The sequence below is a fragment of the Eleginops maclovinus genome, chromosome 16 (genome assembly GCF_036324505.1).
Source record: "Eleginops maclovinus isolate JMC-PN-2008 ecotype Puerto Natales chromosome 16, JC_Emac_rtc_rv5, whole genome shotgun sequence".
Lineage (NCBI taxonomy): Eukaryota > Metazoa > Chordata > Actinopteri > Perciformes > Eleginopidae > Eleginops > Eleginops maclovinus.
Window position 1 is genome coordinate 23168562 of NC_086364.1, and position 18311 is coordinate 23186872.

Consider the following 18311-nt stretch of genomic DNA (forward strand, 5'->3'; position numbering starts at 1 on the left):
ATCATTTGAATCATTTTACTTTGGTTTTATTATCCTGTGTGAACCACACTGTCCTGTTTGTCCACTCTTATTCCATTGCTGCTTAAACCGCTGAATTTCCCCCCGGGGATTAATAAAGGTACATCTTATCTTATTTATTTTTTGGTTTCTGTTCCGTTAAGTTATATGGAATATACCCATTCATGCGTTTACAATTACGAAGAAAACCCTAATTGCAATTATTTTGACTGAAACTAAAATTGATTTGATTCCAGATATCAGAGGTTATGACCAGTTTAGAAAAATAACTATGTTTTATAAAAAGATGTTTTCTGAAGTCACAGAGTGCACTGGATGGATGCTGAGCAGTGGAAGGATCAGATGAAAGGAGTGTCCGTCTGGTCCCTGTCAGGAAATACATCCTGTTGGTTGGTTTTCTGTTCAGTTTGGCTCTCAGTGCAGAAGTTAGAGGAGGACGAAGCAGCAGGAGCCTGAATGTGTCGCAGGGTCAGAAATCGTGGACTTTAAAAGATAAAAAAAATCATCAGCAATCCCAAATATCTGACCCTCATATGAAGCCTCAGGAATCTCAGAGTGTTCAATCACTGAACCCTTCATTATGAGAGCACACTGAAACATGAGGTACAAAGTATTTATTCAGCTGCAGATCACACAGTTTCACAGGTATTTTGTCAGCGAATGAGAAATATTCCACACCTTTATTCTGATGTTTAGGAGATAAAATCACAATGGTACAAAAAGCTTTTTCTGGTCATGGTAAGTCACAAAGAGTTGGGCGGAGGAAAAAATAAACATACTGGAGAACACAAAGCATGGTAGCTTACAGTGTTCCTTTATGACTCGCCTCCTAAAAGCAAACCATCCCATAAATCTGATTTGTGACGTACATCAAAGTCTCCTAAATACAACAACTATAACTGAAATGAGTGCAGTGCTCACAGAACACACACTGATGGAGCAGCTACCTCAAAAGAGTGGTGCAGGGATGTCCAACTGTTGTAGTCTGCCCCTGAAGGCAGCATCTCCCTGGTTCCCTCCACAAAAAGTCAATGGCAGTTTTCCATGGGAGGTTAAAAGCTAAGGTGTTAACCACAGATCTTACTTATGACTCACAACCAAAAACACATTCAGAAAACCATTGACTTACAGACCAGGAAGTGCTGAACTCATTTCACAGACTCATTCCTGCACCACTCTACATCTGCACAGAAGAACACTCCTTCTGTCCCCCCCCCCCCCCCCCCATAGTCTCAGAGCAGCCCCTCCATCTCCCTCATAAACGCCTCGTACATCTGGTCCTTACTCTTCATGTTGGACTGCGACACCGCCCCCATCTGGTTGGGGTTCACGTACCCCATGGAGGCCGCGGTCGCCTGCTGCTTCTGCCCCATGCCTTCGTCTTTCCTCCTCCCTCCACCCCCCGACTTCTCGTGAGGCCCCGGCATCATCCCTCCCCCCTTGTCCCTTCGCACCCTCAGCGCAGTGGGTACGAAGCGGGTGACCTCCGCCTTTGGGTTGATGATCTGAGGTTTGGCTGAAATGGTGGCCCCGCCCCCGGCGCCGCCCCCCGACACCAAACCCCCTCCGGCTGCGGCGACGGACGTGATGTTGGCTCGCTTCTCGATGGTGGCGGCGTGGTGGGGGTTCCCGCCGGGGGGGTTGTTGGCGGCGTTGGATGTCCCCGGTGGGGGGGGCATCTGCATGACCCCCCCTGGACGCATGGACATGGGCATCGGCGGGGGCGGCATGTTGTTTTGAGGACCGTCCTGGTTGGATCCGGAGCCTTTTTGCCGCTGCACGATGTTGGGAGGAGCGCTGAGCACATTGGAGTTGAGAGGGGGGGGGAAGAGGGAGAGCGGGGGTGCGAGGGGACGGGGGGGCCCTCCTGCTCTCGGGGGAGGAGGTGGGATACCTGTGACGAAAACAAAAGGTCAGCATTTATTATATAAAGAGTTTCAAAACAACTGGAAGAGTGACTCTCTCACACACACACACACACACACACACACCTGGTGGTGCAGGGGGTGGCAGTCTGGGAGGGGGTCCCCGTGGTGGGGGGCCTGGTGGGAGACCAGGAGGAGGACCAGGCGGGGGACCCGGGGGCCGACCTGGAGGAGGACCGGGAGGCAGGAGACGAGGCATCGGACCCCTCATTCCTCCAGGAATACCGGGAGGCCTCAGGAACGGAGGAGCGCCTACAGAGGACGGACACATGACCTACATGATGCGTGCAAACAACTCATTTATCACGTAAACAAGGAAACTGTTGTTGTTGACCCTTCAAGAGGTTTGTGGGGGGAGCCAGGGAGATGATGCCTTCAGAAATACATCCCTGCACTCGGGGTTGATACTAACCTGGTGGTGGTCCAGGCGGGGGACCAGAGGGTGGACCAGGGGGCCTCATGGGAGGATTTGGGGGTGGACCGAGTGGCGGGGGTCCGGTCATTGGTGGACCCTGCATGTGCGGAGGTCCTTGCTGTCCCACTGCAGGAGGGGGGAGTCGAGGATTAGCCATGAGGTGAGGCTGGCTCTCCCCCGGGGGCCCTCGGTCCTCGATGTCCGAGCTGTCCGATTCGTCCGTGTACTCTTCCTCCACCTCCTCCTCTTCCTCGTCCTCAGGAATGGACTGACCTGGAGACAGCAGGGTGAGTCATCAGAGAGGGGAACAGAGCTTGGTCAGTCAGTGTGGGGCAGGTGAACTACAGTACCTGCCATCCTGAGCATCATGGCCTGCAGAGGGGTGATGGCCTTCGTCTTCTTCACCAACCTCTTCTTCTTCTTCTTTTTCCCGTCCCGGAGGGCCTCTGGAGGCATGTCGGCAAAACGAACACTGCGACCTGAAGACATAGAGCTTCATTAAAGCCATTCCTGTGTGCTGGGCCCCGTACTGCACATCTAACAGAACTCTGGGTTACAGAGCTGGCTCACGCTCACACTCACCCGCGTGCCTCTCGTTCCGGTCTCTCTCGTCGTCTCGCTCCCTATCCTCGTCCTGTCGGTCCACACTCATCCTCTGGTCGCCGTCCCCCCCCCTCGTCACGCTCTTCCTCGCTGTCTTCCTCAGAGTCGCTGTCGTCGTCGTCCACGTCGTCGCGGTCTCTGTCGCTGTCGCTGCAGCTGTCCCGGTCTCGGCCCAGCTCCATCGCCAGGTCTTTCTCCAAGCCGGGAATGGAAGGCTCTGTTTGAATGATGAGTGAACCGAGGAAAAAACAGGAATCAGAACCCAAAAACAAAAACAACACAACCCCTACCTTCCAAGGTAATAAAAAATAAACACGACTGAATTTATCAAGATGTATAAAAAAAAAAAGGTCAAATAAAAATAATGAAAAAAATAAGCAATAATAAATAAATAATAATAAATAATAAATAAATAATAAGCAATAATAAATAAATAATTATAAATAAATTATAATAAATAATAAATAAATAATAAGCAATAATAAATAAATAATAATAAATAATAAATAAATAATAATAAATAAATAATAAGCAATAATAAATAAATAATAATAAATAATAAATAAATAATAAGCAATAATAAATAAATAATAAGCAACAATAAATAAATGATAATAAATAAATGATAAATATTAATAAATAAATGATAATAAATAAATGATAAATAATAAGCAATAATAAATAAATAATAAGCAACAATAAATAAGCAATAATAAATAAATAATAAGCAACAATAAATAAATGATAAATAATAATAAATAAATTATAAATAATAAGCAATAATAAATAAATGATAATAAATAAATGATAAATAATAATAAATAAATGATAAATAATACGCAAAAATAAATAAATAATAAGCAACAATAAATAAGCAATAATAAATAAATAATAAGCAACAATAAATAAATGATAAATAATAATAAATAAATTATAAATAATAAGCAATAATAAATAAATAATAATAAATAAATTATAAATAATAATAAATAAATGATAAATAATAATAAATAAATGATAAATAATAAGGGGTTTTGTGCCTTTAAAAAAAAGTAAAATGAATAAACAAAAATAATAATAAGGGTTTCTGTGTTACCCGTGTCTGTGCCGTAAACCCGTCGAGAAGGAATGCCGTACAGAGCCAGAACCTGGGGGGGAGGGGGGCCAGGCGGGGGTCCGGGGGGTTTCTTCCCTGGAGGTAACCGTGGTACGCCTGGTACTGTCGCCAAAATGGGTCCAGCCGACAGAGGTCCTTTTCTGAGAGGGGGTCAAAACAGAATTCCCTTAAAACCTGGATGAACTTTGAAATGTAATTACCCACACAACCGTGAGTTATTGAATGTTAGACGCCTACCCGAAAGGGGCGTTCTTCTTCAGGATGGAGGGGGGCTGGGCTCCGGGGAGAGGGATGTCCTGAATGTGGATGTTGGAGGGAGCGTGAGGCATATCTGGTAGAGGGATGCTGTCCACCTCCACTGACTCTGCATTCTGAAAAACAGTCACCGCAGCATAAGCAATATAAACAAACACATATCATTTAGTACGCATCGTAACTCAACAGTAAGTACCAGGATGGAAACTATAGTTCAAAAATGACCTGGCCGATTTAGGGTCCATTTCTGACATTTTCAGGATCAAAAAATAGCATTTTTAACCAGAAAATTGTCATATTTGTACTCTCTGTGGGATGATCACAAGATGAAAATGACTATCTCTACTATCGACAATTTATTTTCAAATAGATAAGCAATCTGTCCGATCCAAATGATCCAGAGTTCACAAAATCGACCCACAGAGAGCAAATATGACCACTTCCTGATTAAATCTGCCATTTTTGATCCTGTACATTTCACAAATGGATTTAGCATCCTCCAAAACCCCCCAAAAATGTTCTAGGAAAATGTAGCACAAAAGTCACTTCCAGTCTAAATTAAGCCCCGCCCACTTCCAGGTGTAACTCCTGCATCAGAGCGAAGCTGAAAATAATAGTGTCTTCACGTCTGAAAGCTGCTGAGTCATATATTGCACCTCAAACAACAAATAGATCCAGAGCTCCGGTTTCTTTATTTCCTCTCCAGAAAAAAGGAGAGTAAAAGAAAGGATCAGAAATCTCAGTTTCAGTGTCAGCATCTGACCCCATCTTCATATTTCTGGACTCATTAAACCCAAATCCTTGACCTGTAACAAGGCGAATAGAAAACAAATCCACAAACACACCTTGACCGAGTCGAAGTAGAGAGCCAGCTGCCCCCGTTTGGTCTCGTAGTCCAACTCGAGCTTCCGCAGCTCCTTGTAGGTGTCGGGGTTTTCTCTCTCGTACAGACGGACGATGCGTTCAAACGTCTCTCGGAGCTTCTTCCTCTTGTCCCGCAGAACTTTCTCATTCAGCAGCGGTTGCTGGACCGGGTTGAACTCTGTTGGAGGTGCAACAAAAAAGGCATTTTTTAATTGAATGGATTTTAAAAAGCTATTTATTTATAAAGCCTCTAGGTGTCACGCTTTCCCAGAGCATCTTCCTGGGTCTTATATTTATGCATTTCATTTAATGTTACATCCCATCTACTGTAACGCCATCCTCTCAGGCATTCCCAGTAAACTTCAAATCAATCAGGACTCTGCAGCTCGGATCGCCCCAACCTCCCCCAACTGCTCTGGCTCCCTGTTCAGCACCGTATCAACTACAGAAACCCCCTGCCCACCCTCCACAACCTGACAGTGAAATCCCTTTTGATAGTGAACACGGCAACTTATAACAGCACCCCCCCCCCTCACCCATCTCATCCAGCTTCTCCATGTCTCTGATGATCTGTCGGGGGTCTTTCATCTTCAGCACCGCCGCTCTCACCATCATCCTCTGCTTCTTGTTCTAGAAGGAGCAGATGTATTTTCTTTGGTTATGTGTTAGAGAAGAGACAAAGCACGTCGGTTAACATGACGGGACAACTAAAGCACGTTGGAAAAAACACTAACGGTGTGTGAGTGTTAGCTTCCTCAGAGCAAGTGGTGCTGCTCTGCATGAATGAGGCGTGAATGGGTGAATGACTATTACCATTTACAACATATCAATTCAATTCTGCTAATGTATTATTACTCCCAGTCAGTCCATCTGTAACGGCAACAGGAATCTTTAAGAAACTATGGGCCATATTAATTAAACTACAGTATTATATCACACTTATTATATTTAACAAATACTACTGCTGGTTGATTGTGGACTTCTGTAAATTGAAATATGTTATTCGTCTCTATCTGTACTTTGCCGTTACAGAGTAAATTTCTCCTTGGTGGGACGAACAGAGGAGTTATGGTTCTGATTATTACACCCGAATAATCACACATGAGCAGAGAAAAAAGCAAACAGGCCGAGACAATTACAAAATAAAGATATAGGCCTTATCAATGTTATCATCAACGGAACGTTAGTGTATGAAGATGAACGAGTAGGTTAAGAAGGTGTCTGGTGTTATGAGTACCTTCTTTAACTCCCTTTTCCTGGCCTCCTTTCCTGTAAAGAGAGGGCAGAAAACAAGCATGGTTATCATTTTGACAACAATAGGTTCATTATTCATCATATCTTGGTTGTGGGTTGGTACTTACTGGCCTGGTCGGTGGGATTCATGAATTTCCCACTCTTGGTGGAGGAGGTCGAGCGTCGCCCCATCGTGTCGCTGCGTCCCCTTCACCCTGCAGAGAGAGAGAGAGAAACACCGCGATGATGATGACAAGAGACGTTAAACCTGAAACACTAAGCACCTTGTATCTTAATTTTACTAGCAATTCAAGGACATCCAGGAGTGGAAAGCACCTAAGTACATTCACTCAAGTACTACACTTAGTACTGTTGCACCGCCCTCACCCATAAGGCTCTACAGAGGGTGGTGAAAGCTGCCCAGCACATCACTGGGGTGGAACTGGCCATAAGACTGCTTAACGCCTGTATGAGTCCCTTCATACCTCCATAACACTCATTTGTTTGCATCTCACACGTGTTTTTATAACTACAATAAGCTTTATTTATTTTTACATTCTGTTTATCTTGTTCTATTTGCATGTATACAAACTTCTGCATGTACTCGGGTCACCTGCAACATTCAGATTATTTTTTATTTACATTGTCTGACATACATATAGTTTTCTTCTTTTGCATTACTTGTACATGAATCATGCAACATCATCTAAATTATTGCATTTCCACATATTGTTTAATGTGTTATATGTATCTATGTTGCGCTGTTGGAGGAACCTGGGACTTGAGATGTTCCTCCCCATCACCACACTGTAGCTGTGCATGACAATAAAGCTTTTGACTCTTGAATATGAATGTGAAGGTTAGCAACTGTTAGCTAACAAGTTAACAGTAAATTGACAGTCAACGTAGAGTACACATAAGCTTAAGTCGCTCTAATGGATATAAGTATCTTACACACAACAAAGTAAAACGCAGGAGGTGTTTAGAAGCAGCTTGAAGACATCATGAAGTCAGAATCATGTTCAATCTTAGCGGGTTCTGCAGCATTAGCGGCTAAATGCTAACAGTTAGCTTTGGGCCACGTACGCATCGATAGCAGAAATAAATACTTTACCTTTTAATTAAGAAAAAAAATCCCTTAAGAGCACAAAGCCCCACACACGCTGCTTTGTGTATCAGACGTTAATAAAGACACGTGTTGTTACTGAAAGAGGAATCCGAAGTCTTCTCTAAACAGCCGTTAGCCAGCCGCCATGTTTACTGAGAGAGCGAGAGAGGGAGAGAGATACCGGAAGTGGGTCATTTGACGTCATCGAAACTGGTAGCTATGGTAGCGAGTTTTTTATTTTTATTTTTTTATATTAAAATCTTTTTTTTCATGAAAGATAGAAATAATATATTCCAATTTGTTTAAATACATTAATACAATAATACAAAAATATAAATAAGATAAAAGGAGGTCTCTTGAGAAGAACATTTTGAATGCAGGACATTTACTGTAACAGAGTATTCCTACACTCTGGTACTTCTAGCCTACTTTACTCAAGTACAAGATCTGAATACTTCTACTTTTACGCAGAAACAAGATCTGAGTACTCCCCAGCTTTCCCTTTAACCCCCACTGTCGTCGTTCAATGTTTCTCTGCTGGAGGAAACAGAAAGTCCTTTTCAGCAGTGGCTCAGTCAGTAGGGGCTTGGACTGGGAATCGTAGGGTCGCTGGTTCAAGTCCCCGAACAGACTTGAGATATGGAAAGTGGACTGCTACTTGGAGAGGTCCCAGTTCACCTCCTAGGTCCTGCCGTGGTGCCCTTGAGCAAGGCACCGGACACCTCCAATCCCCCCTGCCCACTGCTCCTAGTACTAGGATGGGTTAAATGCAGCGGACCAATTTCACTGTGTGTGCATGTATGTGACAGTGTTTCATCCTCCAATTCTATCTAATATGTGTTGATTGTCACAGTTCATGAATTGCAGAGAATTGAGTTTGTCCCTGTACCGTTTTCTGTTACAAATAAAGTTGTTTCAAAAAGACTTTGTGTGTCTGTTGACTGTTCCTCAGTCTTTCTTCTTCACATCCTTTAATTACCTTTCTATCCAAAGTGGCGGAGGACTCAAGGAGCCATTTTTCATTTGAGTTTTTAGTAATGGATACAAGATAGAAGATACAAGTAATGGATACAAGACACAAGTAATGGATGCAAGACACAAGTAATGGATACAAGACACAAGTAATGGATACAAGACACAAGTAATGGATGCAAGACACAAGTAATGGATACAAGACACAAGTAATGGATACAAGACACAAGACACAAGTAATGGATACAAGACACAAGTAATGGATACAAGACACAAGACACAAGTAATGGCTACAAGACACAAGACACAAGTAATGGATACAAGACACAAGTAATGGCTACAAGATACAAGACACAAGTAATGGCTACAAGATACAAGACACAAGTAATGGCTACAAGATACAAGACACAAGTAATGGCTACAAGATACAAGACACAAGTAATGGCTACAAGACACAAGACACAAGTAATGGATACAAGACACAAGTAATGGCTACAAGATACAAGACACAAGTAATGGCTACAAGACACAAGACTCAAGTAATGGCTACAAGACACAAGTAATGGCTACAAGACACAAGACACAAGTAATGGATACAAGACACAAGACTCAAGTAATGGCTACAAGACACAAGTAATGGCTACAAGATACAAGACACAAGTAATGGCTACAAGACACAAGACTCAAGTAATGGCTACAAGACACAAGTAATGGCTACAAGACACAAGTAATGGCTACAAGACACAAGACTCAAGTAATGGCTACAAGACACAAGTAATGGCTACAAGACACAAGACTCAAGTAATGGCTACAAGACACAAGTAATGGCTACAAGACACAAGACACAAGTAATGGATACAAGACACAAGACACAAGTAATGGCTACAAGACACAAGACACAAGTAATGGCTACAAGATACAAGACACAAGTAATGGCTACAAGACACAAGATACAAGTAATGGCTACAAGATACAAGACACAAGTAATGGCTACAAGACACAAGATACAAGTAATGGATACAAGACACAAGACACAAGTAATGGATACAAGATACAAGACACAAGTAATGGATACAAGCGGCCGAAATGGGATTTCTCCGCAGGGTGGCTGGCATCTCCCTTAGGGATAAGGTGAGAAGTTCAGTCATCCGGGAGGGACTCTTCGCGTTGAAAGGAGCCAGTTGAGGTGGTTCCTAGGGACGATGCCACCTGGGCGCCTCCCTAGGGAGGTGTTCCAGGCACGTCCAGCTGGGAAGAGACCGAGGGGTAGACCTAGGACCAGGTGGAGGGATTATATCTCTCCGCTGGTCTGGGAGCACCTTGGAATCCCCCAGTCAGAGCTGGTTGATGAGGCCAGGGAAAGACAAGTTTGGGGCTCTCTGCTGGAGCTGTTACCTCCGCGACCCTGACGGAAACGCGGGAGAAGATGGATGGATGGATGGATGGATGGATGGATGGATGGATGGATGGATGGATGGTAATGGCACGTTAAAGAAAAGTTAAGAAAGTTTAGAAAATGAACGAGAGTGAGACTTACACAGGCTTTCATTGTATTTGTTAGTTTCTTTAATTGTATTGTATACTTGTTTTGGAGTAACTCAAAATGTTGAAGAATCTTGAAATATTGAAGTTACGGTATTCTAACCCTTACTGAAAAAACTATACCCAAAAAGGTCACCTAAAGAAGCATGCAGCGGTGGAAGTCACTTCAGTGAAAGTCATTTACAGCCGTGGTGAAATCATCCTTTAGGTTAAGTCAAATGTTCTGAAAAAACTTTTGGTCAGACTTCAAATCTTTACTGTTGAAGAGCTCAACATCTGTGATACATACGTCAATCCTCTGTTGGATTCCATTAAAACCCACCAACAGTTGAGGAGTTATTTGATCTGGACAGACTTTAGGAAATGTCTGATGTATTTCTAAAGCTGCAGTTACGAGTCAGGTTTCACACAAATCCAACTGAGAGCGGATAGCTGAGACACAGATAAAGATATGGTACAGTTTGTCACGTCTTTCGGGGGAAATGTGAGAGGAAGTGGAGCCAAAGCCAAGTCATGTCCTCAAACACAGATCACTGAGATACAGAGGGGAGACGGGTGGGGGGCGTTGATCATGAACAAAAACAAGAAGAGGAAGAAGCGAGGAGCAACATGGATAGCGGAGAGGGCATCTTCCTCCAAAGTCTCATGAGCTGGTACTTCAGCGAGTCCCTTTACATGTTTCAAAGGAAATATATCTGCTTGTTTTTAAAATTAAATAAACATGTAATAAAAGAAAAATGAGCTCACACAAGTCACATGAAATCACAAAATCAGAGGAAGGATGCTGTGGCGTTCTCAAAAGCTTCTCCAAATCCGATCAAAGGAAGGATGGTGCATCTCTGAAGAGCAAGGGAATCTGAAAGACCACCAACCCAGACCTGCACCCGTAGTGTGTAGTTTTGGGAACCGACCATCAGGACTTTTCTGACAACGTTTTAGATTCAAGATTCAAAGGTTTTAAAGTCATGTGCACACAAGCTATGGTGTAGAAATGGCACTGAAAATCTTAGGTCCCGAGCTCCTCCAACCATGCAGCTTATTATATGAGACATAAAACCATTAAACAAATTCAAATAAATAAAATACATATATATTTCTAAAAAGAATAATAATAAAAAGTAATGAAATATAAAAACACAATGATAAAGTAGAGCCAGCAGAAGTCTATACACACGTAGATCTGTGAGAACAGCCTGTAAAGATAAATATTGTACAGTCAGATGAAATGAAATACTTTTTCTCACAGTGATAACTCTATAAATGAATGTAGGATCAGATGACAACAGAGGAATGCTGAAGGAGGCCCTTCACAGAGCTCAGGGGTTTAGTCCTACGGCCTGTGGGATGAAACTGTCCCTGAGTCTGGTGGTTTTGGCCCTGATGCTGCCTCCTGTTTGTTGCTGGGGTGATGGGGGTCTTTGATAATCCTGTGGCTTTCTTCCTGAGCCGCTGGGAGTAGAGGTCCTCCGTGGATGGCAGCTCCGTCCTGGTGATGATCCTCTCTATGGTGCACCTGTAGAGGGTCAGGATGCTCTCTATGGTGCACCTGTAGAGGGTCAGGATCCTCTCTACGGTGCACCTGTAGAGGGTCAGGATCCTCTCTACGGTGCACCTGTAGAGGGTCAGGATCCTCTCTACGGTGCACCTGTAGAGGGTCAGGATCCTCTCTACGGTGCACCTGTAGAGGGTCAGGATCCTCTCTACGGTGCACCTGTAGAGGGTCAGGATGCTCTCTACGGTGCACCTGTAGAGGGTCAGGATCCTCTCTACGGTGCACCTGTAGAGGGTCAGGATCCTCTCTACGGTGCACCTGTAGAGGGTCAGGATGCTCTCTACGGTGCACCTGTAGAGGGTCAGGATCCTCTCTACGGTGCACCTGTAGAGGGTCAGGATCCTCTCTACGGTGCACCTGTAGAGGGTCAGGATCCTCTCTCTGGTGCACCTGTAGAGGGTCAGGATCCTCTCTCTGGTGCACCAGAAAGTGAGACAAACTACTCTCTGTGGCCACGGTGTAACAGGATGAAACTGGTATCTGGACCCCTCCACTCTCACCATCAGATCGATCTCTGAGCAGCAACCTCCAGATATCAGCATGTTCAGATCGTCTAAACTTCAATAGCGTGGCTTTGAGGTAAGTCCAAAACCCAAAGATGACTTGATAACCCTGACCCTAACTCTTCAGAGTTTCCACTGAATAGGAGATAAAGAAGTCCCGTCTGTCCACCAATGAGACGCTGAGGCTGAGGGTTGATAAAGAAGTCCTGTCTGTCCACCAATGAGACGCTGAGGCTGAGGGTTGATACAAATCTGATGAAGTGAGCGGTGTCAGTGATTGCTCAACACTCAGCAGGAAACCTCAGAGCAGAATGGATGCAGTGGCAGAGCTCTCCGTCCTGCTGTTTGCTCTCCTCAGCAACATTCACTCTGAAGAACTCATCGTCATCGGAGAGGAAAGAGGCTCTCACACCTTCCAGCTCCCAGAGGAGGCCGGCTCCTGCCTGATCTCCAGATCTGTTGGTGAGGAGAAGCTGGTCCTGTGGAACACCTCTGACCTCTGGCCCCAGAACTCCTCAGTACCTGAAGACCTGAAACAACGACTTGTCAGCACGGCCGATACTTCTTCCTACATGATCCAGAACCTGACCCATTCAGACTCCGGCCTGTACCAAGAGGAGTGCTGGACTGAGGGCAAAGTGACTCATGAGAGAAACACCACAGTTACTGTCTGTGGTTCAATAGAGAAGACCAGACCTGAATACATGAGAGATGAAGAAACAATAGAGCTGCCTTGTTCTGGAGCAGCTGACCACCTGGACGTCCAGTGGCTCAAACGGGATTATCGATCTGATCAAGAAAGATGGAGCAGAGTTTTTGGGGACAATACGGCATCAGTGATGGACAACGATAGAGGAAGATACCAAGTGGTGAAAAACACATCAGCTCTACGTATATCCGACATCACAACCACTGACCTCAGAGAATACACCTGTCTGAAGATGAACCAGCAGCAGTGTGTTAGCAGTCACCCTGTGCGGTATGTGTTGTACTCAGATGTGATCTATCACTCAGTGGGAGACAGGGCTGTGTTGCAGTGTCCTGTCACTGGTTTCAGTGAAGACAAGCCTCCATATTGGGAGACTGAATTATTTAATAGTGATCGAGGACAACATAACCACACTGGGTCTTTAGTGGACCAGAACTTCTCTCTGGTGTTAACATCTGTAATGGTAAATCACACAGGTATGTACTCCTGTAAAACCTTAACTACTGTGAAAAGATATGAGCTGTGGGTGTGCCCTAAATTCCCCCCCCCTGCTGTAGAGCTCTTCTCAGAGGGAGGAGAAGTCACTCTCAGATGCAAAGATTGGGAAAAGGGTCAGGGTCATGGTTGGTTCTTTAAGTCGAACCGAACCAAAGGAAGAACCTTTTTTGTACATCCTAATCTGAACCAGAGCATTGTGCACAATGACTCTGATGGGAGATTGGTCATCTCTAATGTCTCTCTGCAAGACACAGGAGAGTACTGGTGTGCAGTTATTGACAGTAATGGTCAGTGTTTCTCTTCAACCAAAACCCTGGTGCAGCACAGAGACCCCTTTGGGGTTCACTCCACCTTCTACGCAGTGAGATGCTCAGTGCTCAGTGTTCTGCTGCTGGTGCTCTGTGTCGCTGTACTCACTGTGACCCTGAGGACCAGAGGACGGGACCCTTAATATGCAGATGTTCATTTCAGTTCCCTCTGTCCTCGTCCTCTCTAATGCAGCGGCTCAGAGACACAATCTAATCTCTGGGTGTTAGACATTCATGCAGACCCAACGTCAGGGTGAAAGAGAGAGAGAGAGAGAGAGAGAGAGAGAGAGACAGAGAAAGAGAGAGAGAGAGAGAGACAGAGAGAGAGAGAGAGACAAAGAGAGAGAGAGAGAGAGAGAGAGAGAGATTACAAAAACCAGCAGCAACATTTTTATTATTATTTCTAATTAATAAATAACTTTAAATTTGTCTTTTTAAAATCCCAAAAGGTGACCCTCAAGATAGCAAATAAATGATGTAAAAACCCAAAATATAATTACTCTATAGTACTGAGAAGGAAAGCATTTGAATGTTGGAAGTAAATATATATTTAGTTTAGTGTGAGGATATGATCTTTACTGTGAATGTATTTTCTCTGTCTTGCTGTTCTTGTAAATACGTGTGATTGTAGGATCACTGCTTTGCTCTGCATCATGTTTCATATCTCTTTTCATATTTCAGTTACCAACCTTTAAACATTGGCTTTCACATGAAATGTTTTCACTTCTGTGATCTTCTGTTCCGGATGTTTTATTTCAGAGGAAATGATTGTGATGTTTGTGTTTACCCTTCTTTGTTGTCAGCATTATATCTTGTGTTATAATTCCTTGATATATATCCATCAATAACCATGTCTGTGTAATAAAGGTTACCAATAACCAATCAAACCTGGGAGACAGCTCTTTGTATTCCTGATCTTTATCCTGAAATGGGCGATCACATACAAATATCCTGTAGAATTCATGTCTTGCTATTTCCTGCATGACACACACATTACACGGTTATTAGAACCCATTACTGCACCTCTATTAAAGCCCCATTACCCGGTTTTCACACCCGTCTCCCTCCATTATCACACCCTTTTTATCTGACCCTTTTACACATGGACTCAGCCTGTGAAAGGACTGTTTCCTCAGAGATACAGAAACTATTGAAGGGTTAACGTGACATTCCACACGTCTCAAATGTACTTTACATTGAAGGCTTTTTAAAATCAATCAGCAACATCTACAAACTCCATTTGTATTGGTCTGTCCTGCTGACTGCATTACACTGCATTCATCACTCAGTAATATTCAGTGATGGAAGAAGTACTCAGATCATGCACTTAAGGAACGAGTACAAATACTATGGCTTTAAAATACTCCACTACAAGTAAAAGTAGTGAATTCTACTTCAGTAAAAGCACAAAAGTAGGAGCATCAAAATATACTTCAAGTACAAAAAGTACTCTTTCTGCACCATGACCGTTTCAGAATAATATATAAGTATTATCTGATCCATGTTCTTCAAGTATCATCAGTACAATGATATAGTTTGTCTGATAAGTAATACTCTTAACAAAGAGGACATGAAGTCCGTGTCTCACACACTGGGTTTCAGCTTGGACCGGTTTGAACTGGTCCCAACACTGACTCTTCTTTGTATTCTGAAGCTAGTTTGACTTTTGACTTTGGAATTCCTTTCAAGCAACAGAAACACACCAAGTTAAGTCTGCTTTCTTCCTCACTCGTACATCTGCCTGTAATAATTCACCTTCCTGGTTCTGAAACCTTTTTCATACTGAGGATTTTGATGCTCACAGACATCATGCACTGCTTCCTCAGAGCACAATGTGTAAGAATGTCCAGCAGTGGAGAGGGGAAGCACGAGGAGACAGAGCCCTCTAGTGCTGAACGTGAGGAACTCTTTAGAGCAACAGTCCTTCTGTCCCTTTTTTATAAATACTGTAGGTAGGTTTCAATCATTACCTGAAGGTTCGTACCACCCTATGCTCCAGTAGCCCATCTTTCCTCCCCATCAGATCCACAAATGATTCCTTCAGAACCCAATTCAAACACTACATGCATCAAGAGTCCTTTACTTAAAGAAAGAGGTTTATATTCACATATCTGAGCCAGTGGAAGCACAGAGCTGTTGAAGAGAACAGGCTGTTTCCACGCTGCTGATGTGTTCACCTGACCTGCTGCTTCTGCGTTCATGTTGGCGATGCTCGCCTGCCCCACCACCACCCCAGCTTCCTCCCCAGCTTCCACCTGTAGGCTCGGGGGAAAGTTATCTAACCATCACTCAATGTTCTGTGTTAATATGTGGAGTGATGAGGCCCGATCCTAGACGCCAAACTCAAACTATATACTGTTTCTAATGAACATATTAATGAAACACGTGAGTTGTCTGATTGAAATATTATTATTAATATTGATTTATTTATTAGTATTATTATTATTTATATTATTATTGTTGTTATTATTTATTATTATTGTTGGTATTATTATTTATCATTATTATTGTATTTTTATTATTGTTGTTATTATTTATTATTTTTATTATTATTTATTATTGATGTTATTATTATTATTTATGATGATGATTTATTATTGTTGTTATTTATTATTGTTGTTGTTATTATTATTTAGTATTATTATTTATTATTTATCATTATTGTTATTATTGTTATTATTATTATTTATATTATTATTGTTATTATTATTTATTATTGTTATTATTATTTATTATTGTTATTATTATTATTATTTATATTATTATTGTTATTATTATTATTTATTATTGTTGTTATTATTTATTATTATTATTTATCATTATTATTGTATTTGTATTATTTTATTATTTATTATTTATATTATTATTGTTATTATTTATTATTGTTGTTATTATTAGTTATTATTATTATTTATCATTATTATTGTATTTGTATTATTTTATTATTATTATTGTTGTTGTTATTATTATTATTGTTATTAATTATTATTGTTGTTATTATTAGTTATTATTATTATTTATTATTGTTGTTATTATTAGTTATTATTATTTATTATTGTTGTTATTATTAGTTATTATTATTTATCATTATTATTGTATTTTTATTATTTTATCATTATTATTGTATTTTTATTATTTTATCATTATTATTGTATTTTTATTATTAATATTATTATTATTGTTATTATTATTATTGTATTTTTATTATTTTATTATTATTGTTGTTGTTATTATTAGTTATTATTATTTATTATTGTTGTTATTATTATTAGTTATTATTATTATTTATCATTATTATTGTATTTTTATTATTAATATTATTATTATTATTATTATTTATTATTGTATTTTTATTATTAATATTATTATTGTTATTATTATTATTTATTATTATTATTTATTATTATTTATTATTATTGTATTTTTATTATTTTATTATTATTGTTGTTGTTATTATTTGTAATGTATATTCTTAGTGTTTGTATAATATGCTGCATTGTTGGAGGAGCTCGGGACTTAAGATGTTCATTGCCATTTCTGCACCGTAGCTACTGAGCATATGACATTAAAACCTGTGAATGAACTTAAAGCATTTTCTGAAGAGCTCCATCTGTAAAGTGAGTTTAGATTGTCTTCCTTCTTGAAATGCAAACATGAGAGCATGATGATAACAAACAGAAAGTAATAGAGTATACTTTATTCTATCAACGCGATGATTCATAAATGTGATTATGTGTTTATGGATTGTTGACAGAGACGTGGAAAATACCAATAGTTATATAACATCAATAATACAAAGCTTTGTTCTGAGTGTCACCTCTAATTCTACCTTCCTTCATGCTCTATTGAGGAAATATTTCAAAGGCTCCAGGATTGAACGCTCCTTAACTGCATCTTTGGGTTTTGGACTTACCTCAAATCCACGCTATTGGTGTCTGCACTTCTGATCTGAACATGCTGATATCTGGAGGTTGCTGCTCAGAGACCGATCTGATGGTTAGAGTGGAGGTTATACCAGTTTGGGCGACTGGCTCTGTGATGTAGAGTCGTTGTCGACCAATCAAAGGGTTGGGGGTTTGATCCCTCCCCCTACATGTTGATGTGTTCTTGATCAAGCTGCTCCTGATGGCCGGTGTGTTTTGTCAGTGATGTGCACTGAGAAAAAGGCTGGTGGATTCACATGTTTTATTATGTACATTTGAATATTTCCTTTAATGTTAGGTATATTCTTTTATCCTATGTTTCACCAACATGACTTTAAAATGTTCATTTTAGCCGTTTATTTTGGAGGCTGTGGCACAGTGGGATGGTGCGCTGATCATCAGAGCAGGTTCAAGTCCCGCTGCAGTCAGCATGTCGTTGTGTCCCTGGGCGATACACTTCACCCCAGCATTGCTCCTGTGGGGATTGTCCAAAGCATGTATGCAAGTCGTCTCAGAAGTGATATGTGATGTAATGTGTGACGCCCCACCCTAAAGGGGGCCCTATGGGGATAACACAATTCCACCCCTGACCCAGAATACAACACATAAGACACCTTTAAAATCATCAAACCCTTATAATGTATTACATTCAGCATGTGAAATGTTCAAAGATGGATGCTAGGATGAGAGAGGGAGCAACAGCAGTCCCCACGCACAGAGGCCTCTCCCTTGTATGAACTGGAGCTCTGAACCTCTCCCTCCTCCA

General features: G+C 41.6%; 1 protein-coding gene across 1 annotated transcript; it reads right to left on the reverse strand.

Moving 5' to 3' along the window:
• Nucleotides 1-617: 617 nt before the first annotated feature.
• On the reverse strand, nt 618-7707 carry LOC134878775 (WW domain-binding protein 11). The gene is given in 13 exon segments (XM_063904990.1): nt 618-1912; nt 2010-2195; nt 2356-2631; nt 2709-2837; nt 2941-3031; nt 3033-3178; nt 4058-4218; nt 4316-4449; nt 5179-5375; nt 5734-5827; nt 6435-6466; nt 6559-6645; nt 7545-7707. Coding segments are annotated over 12 exon segments (2172 nt in total). The 5' UTR covers nt 6623-6645; nt 7545-7707; the 3' UTR covers nt 618-1250.
• Nucleotides 7708-18311: the final 10604 nt, after the last annotated feature.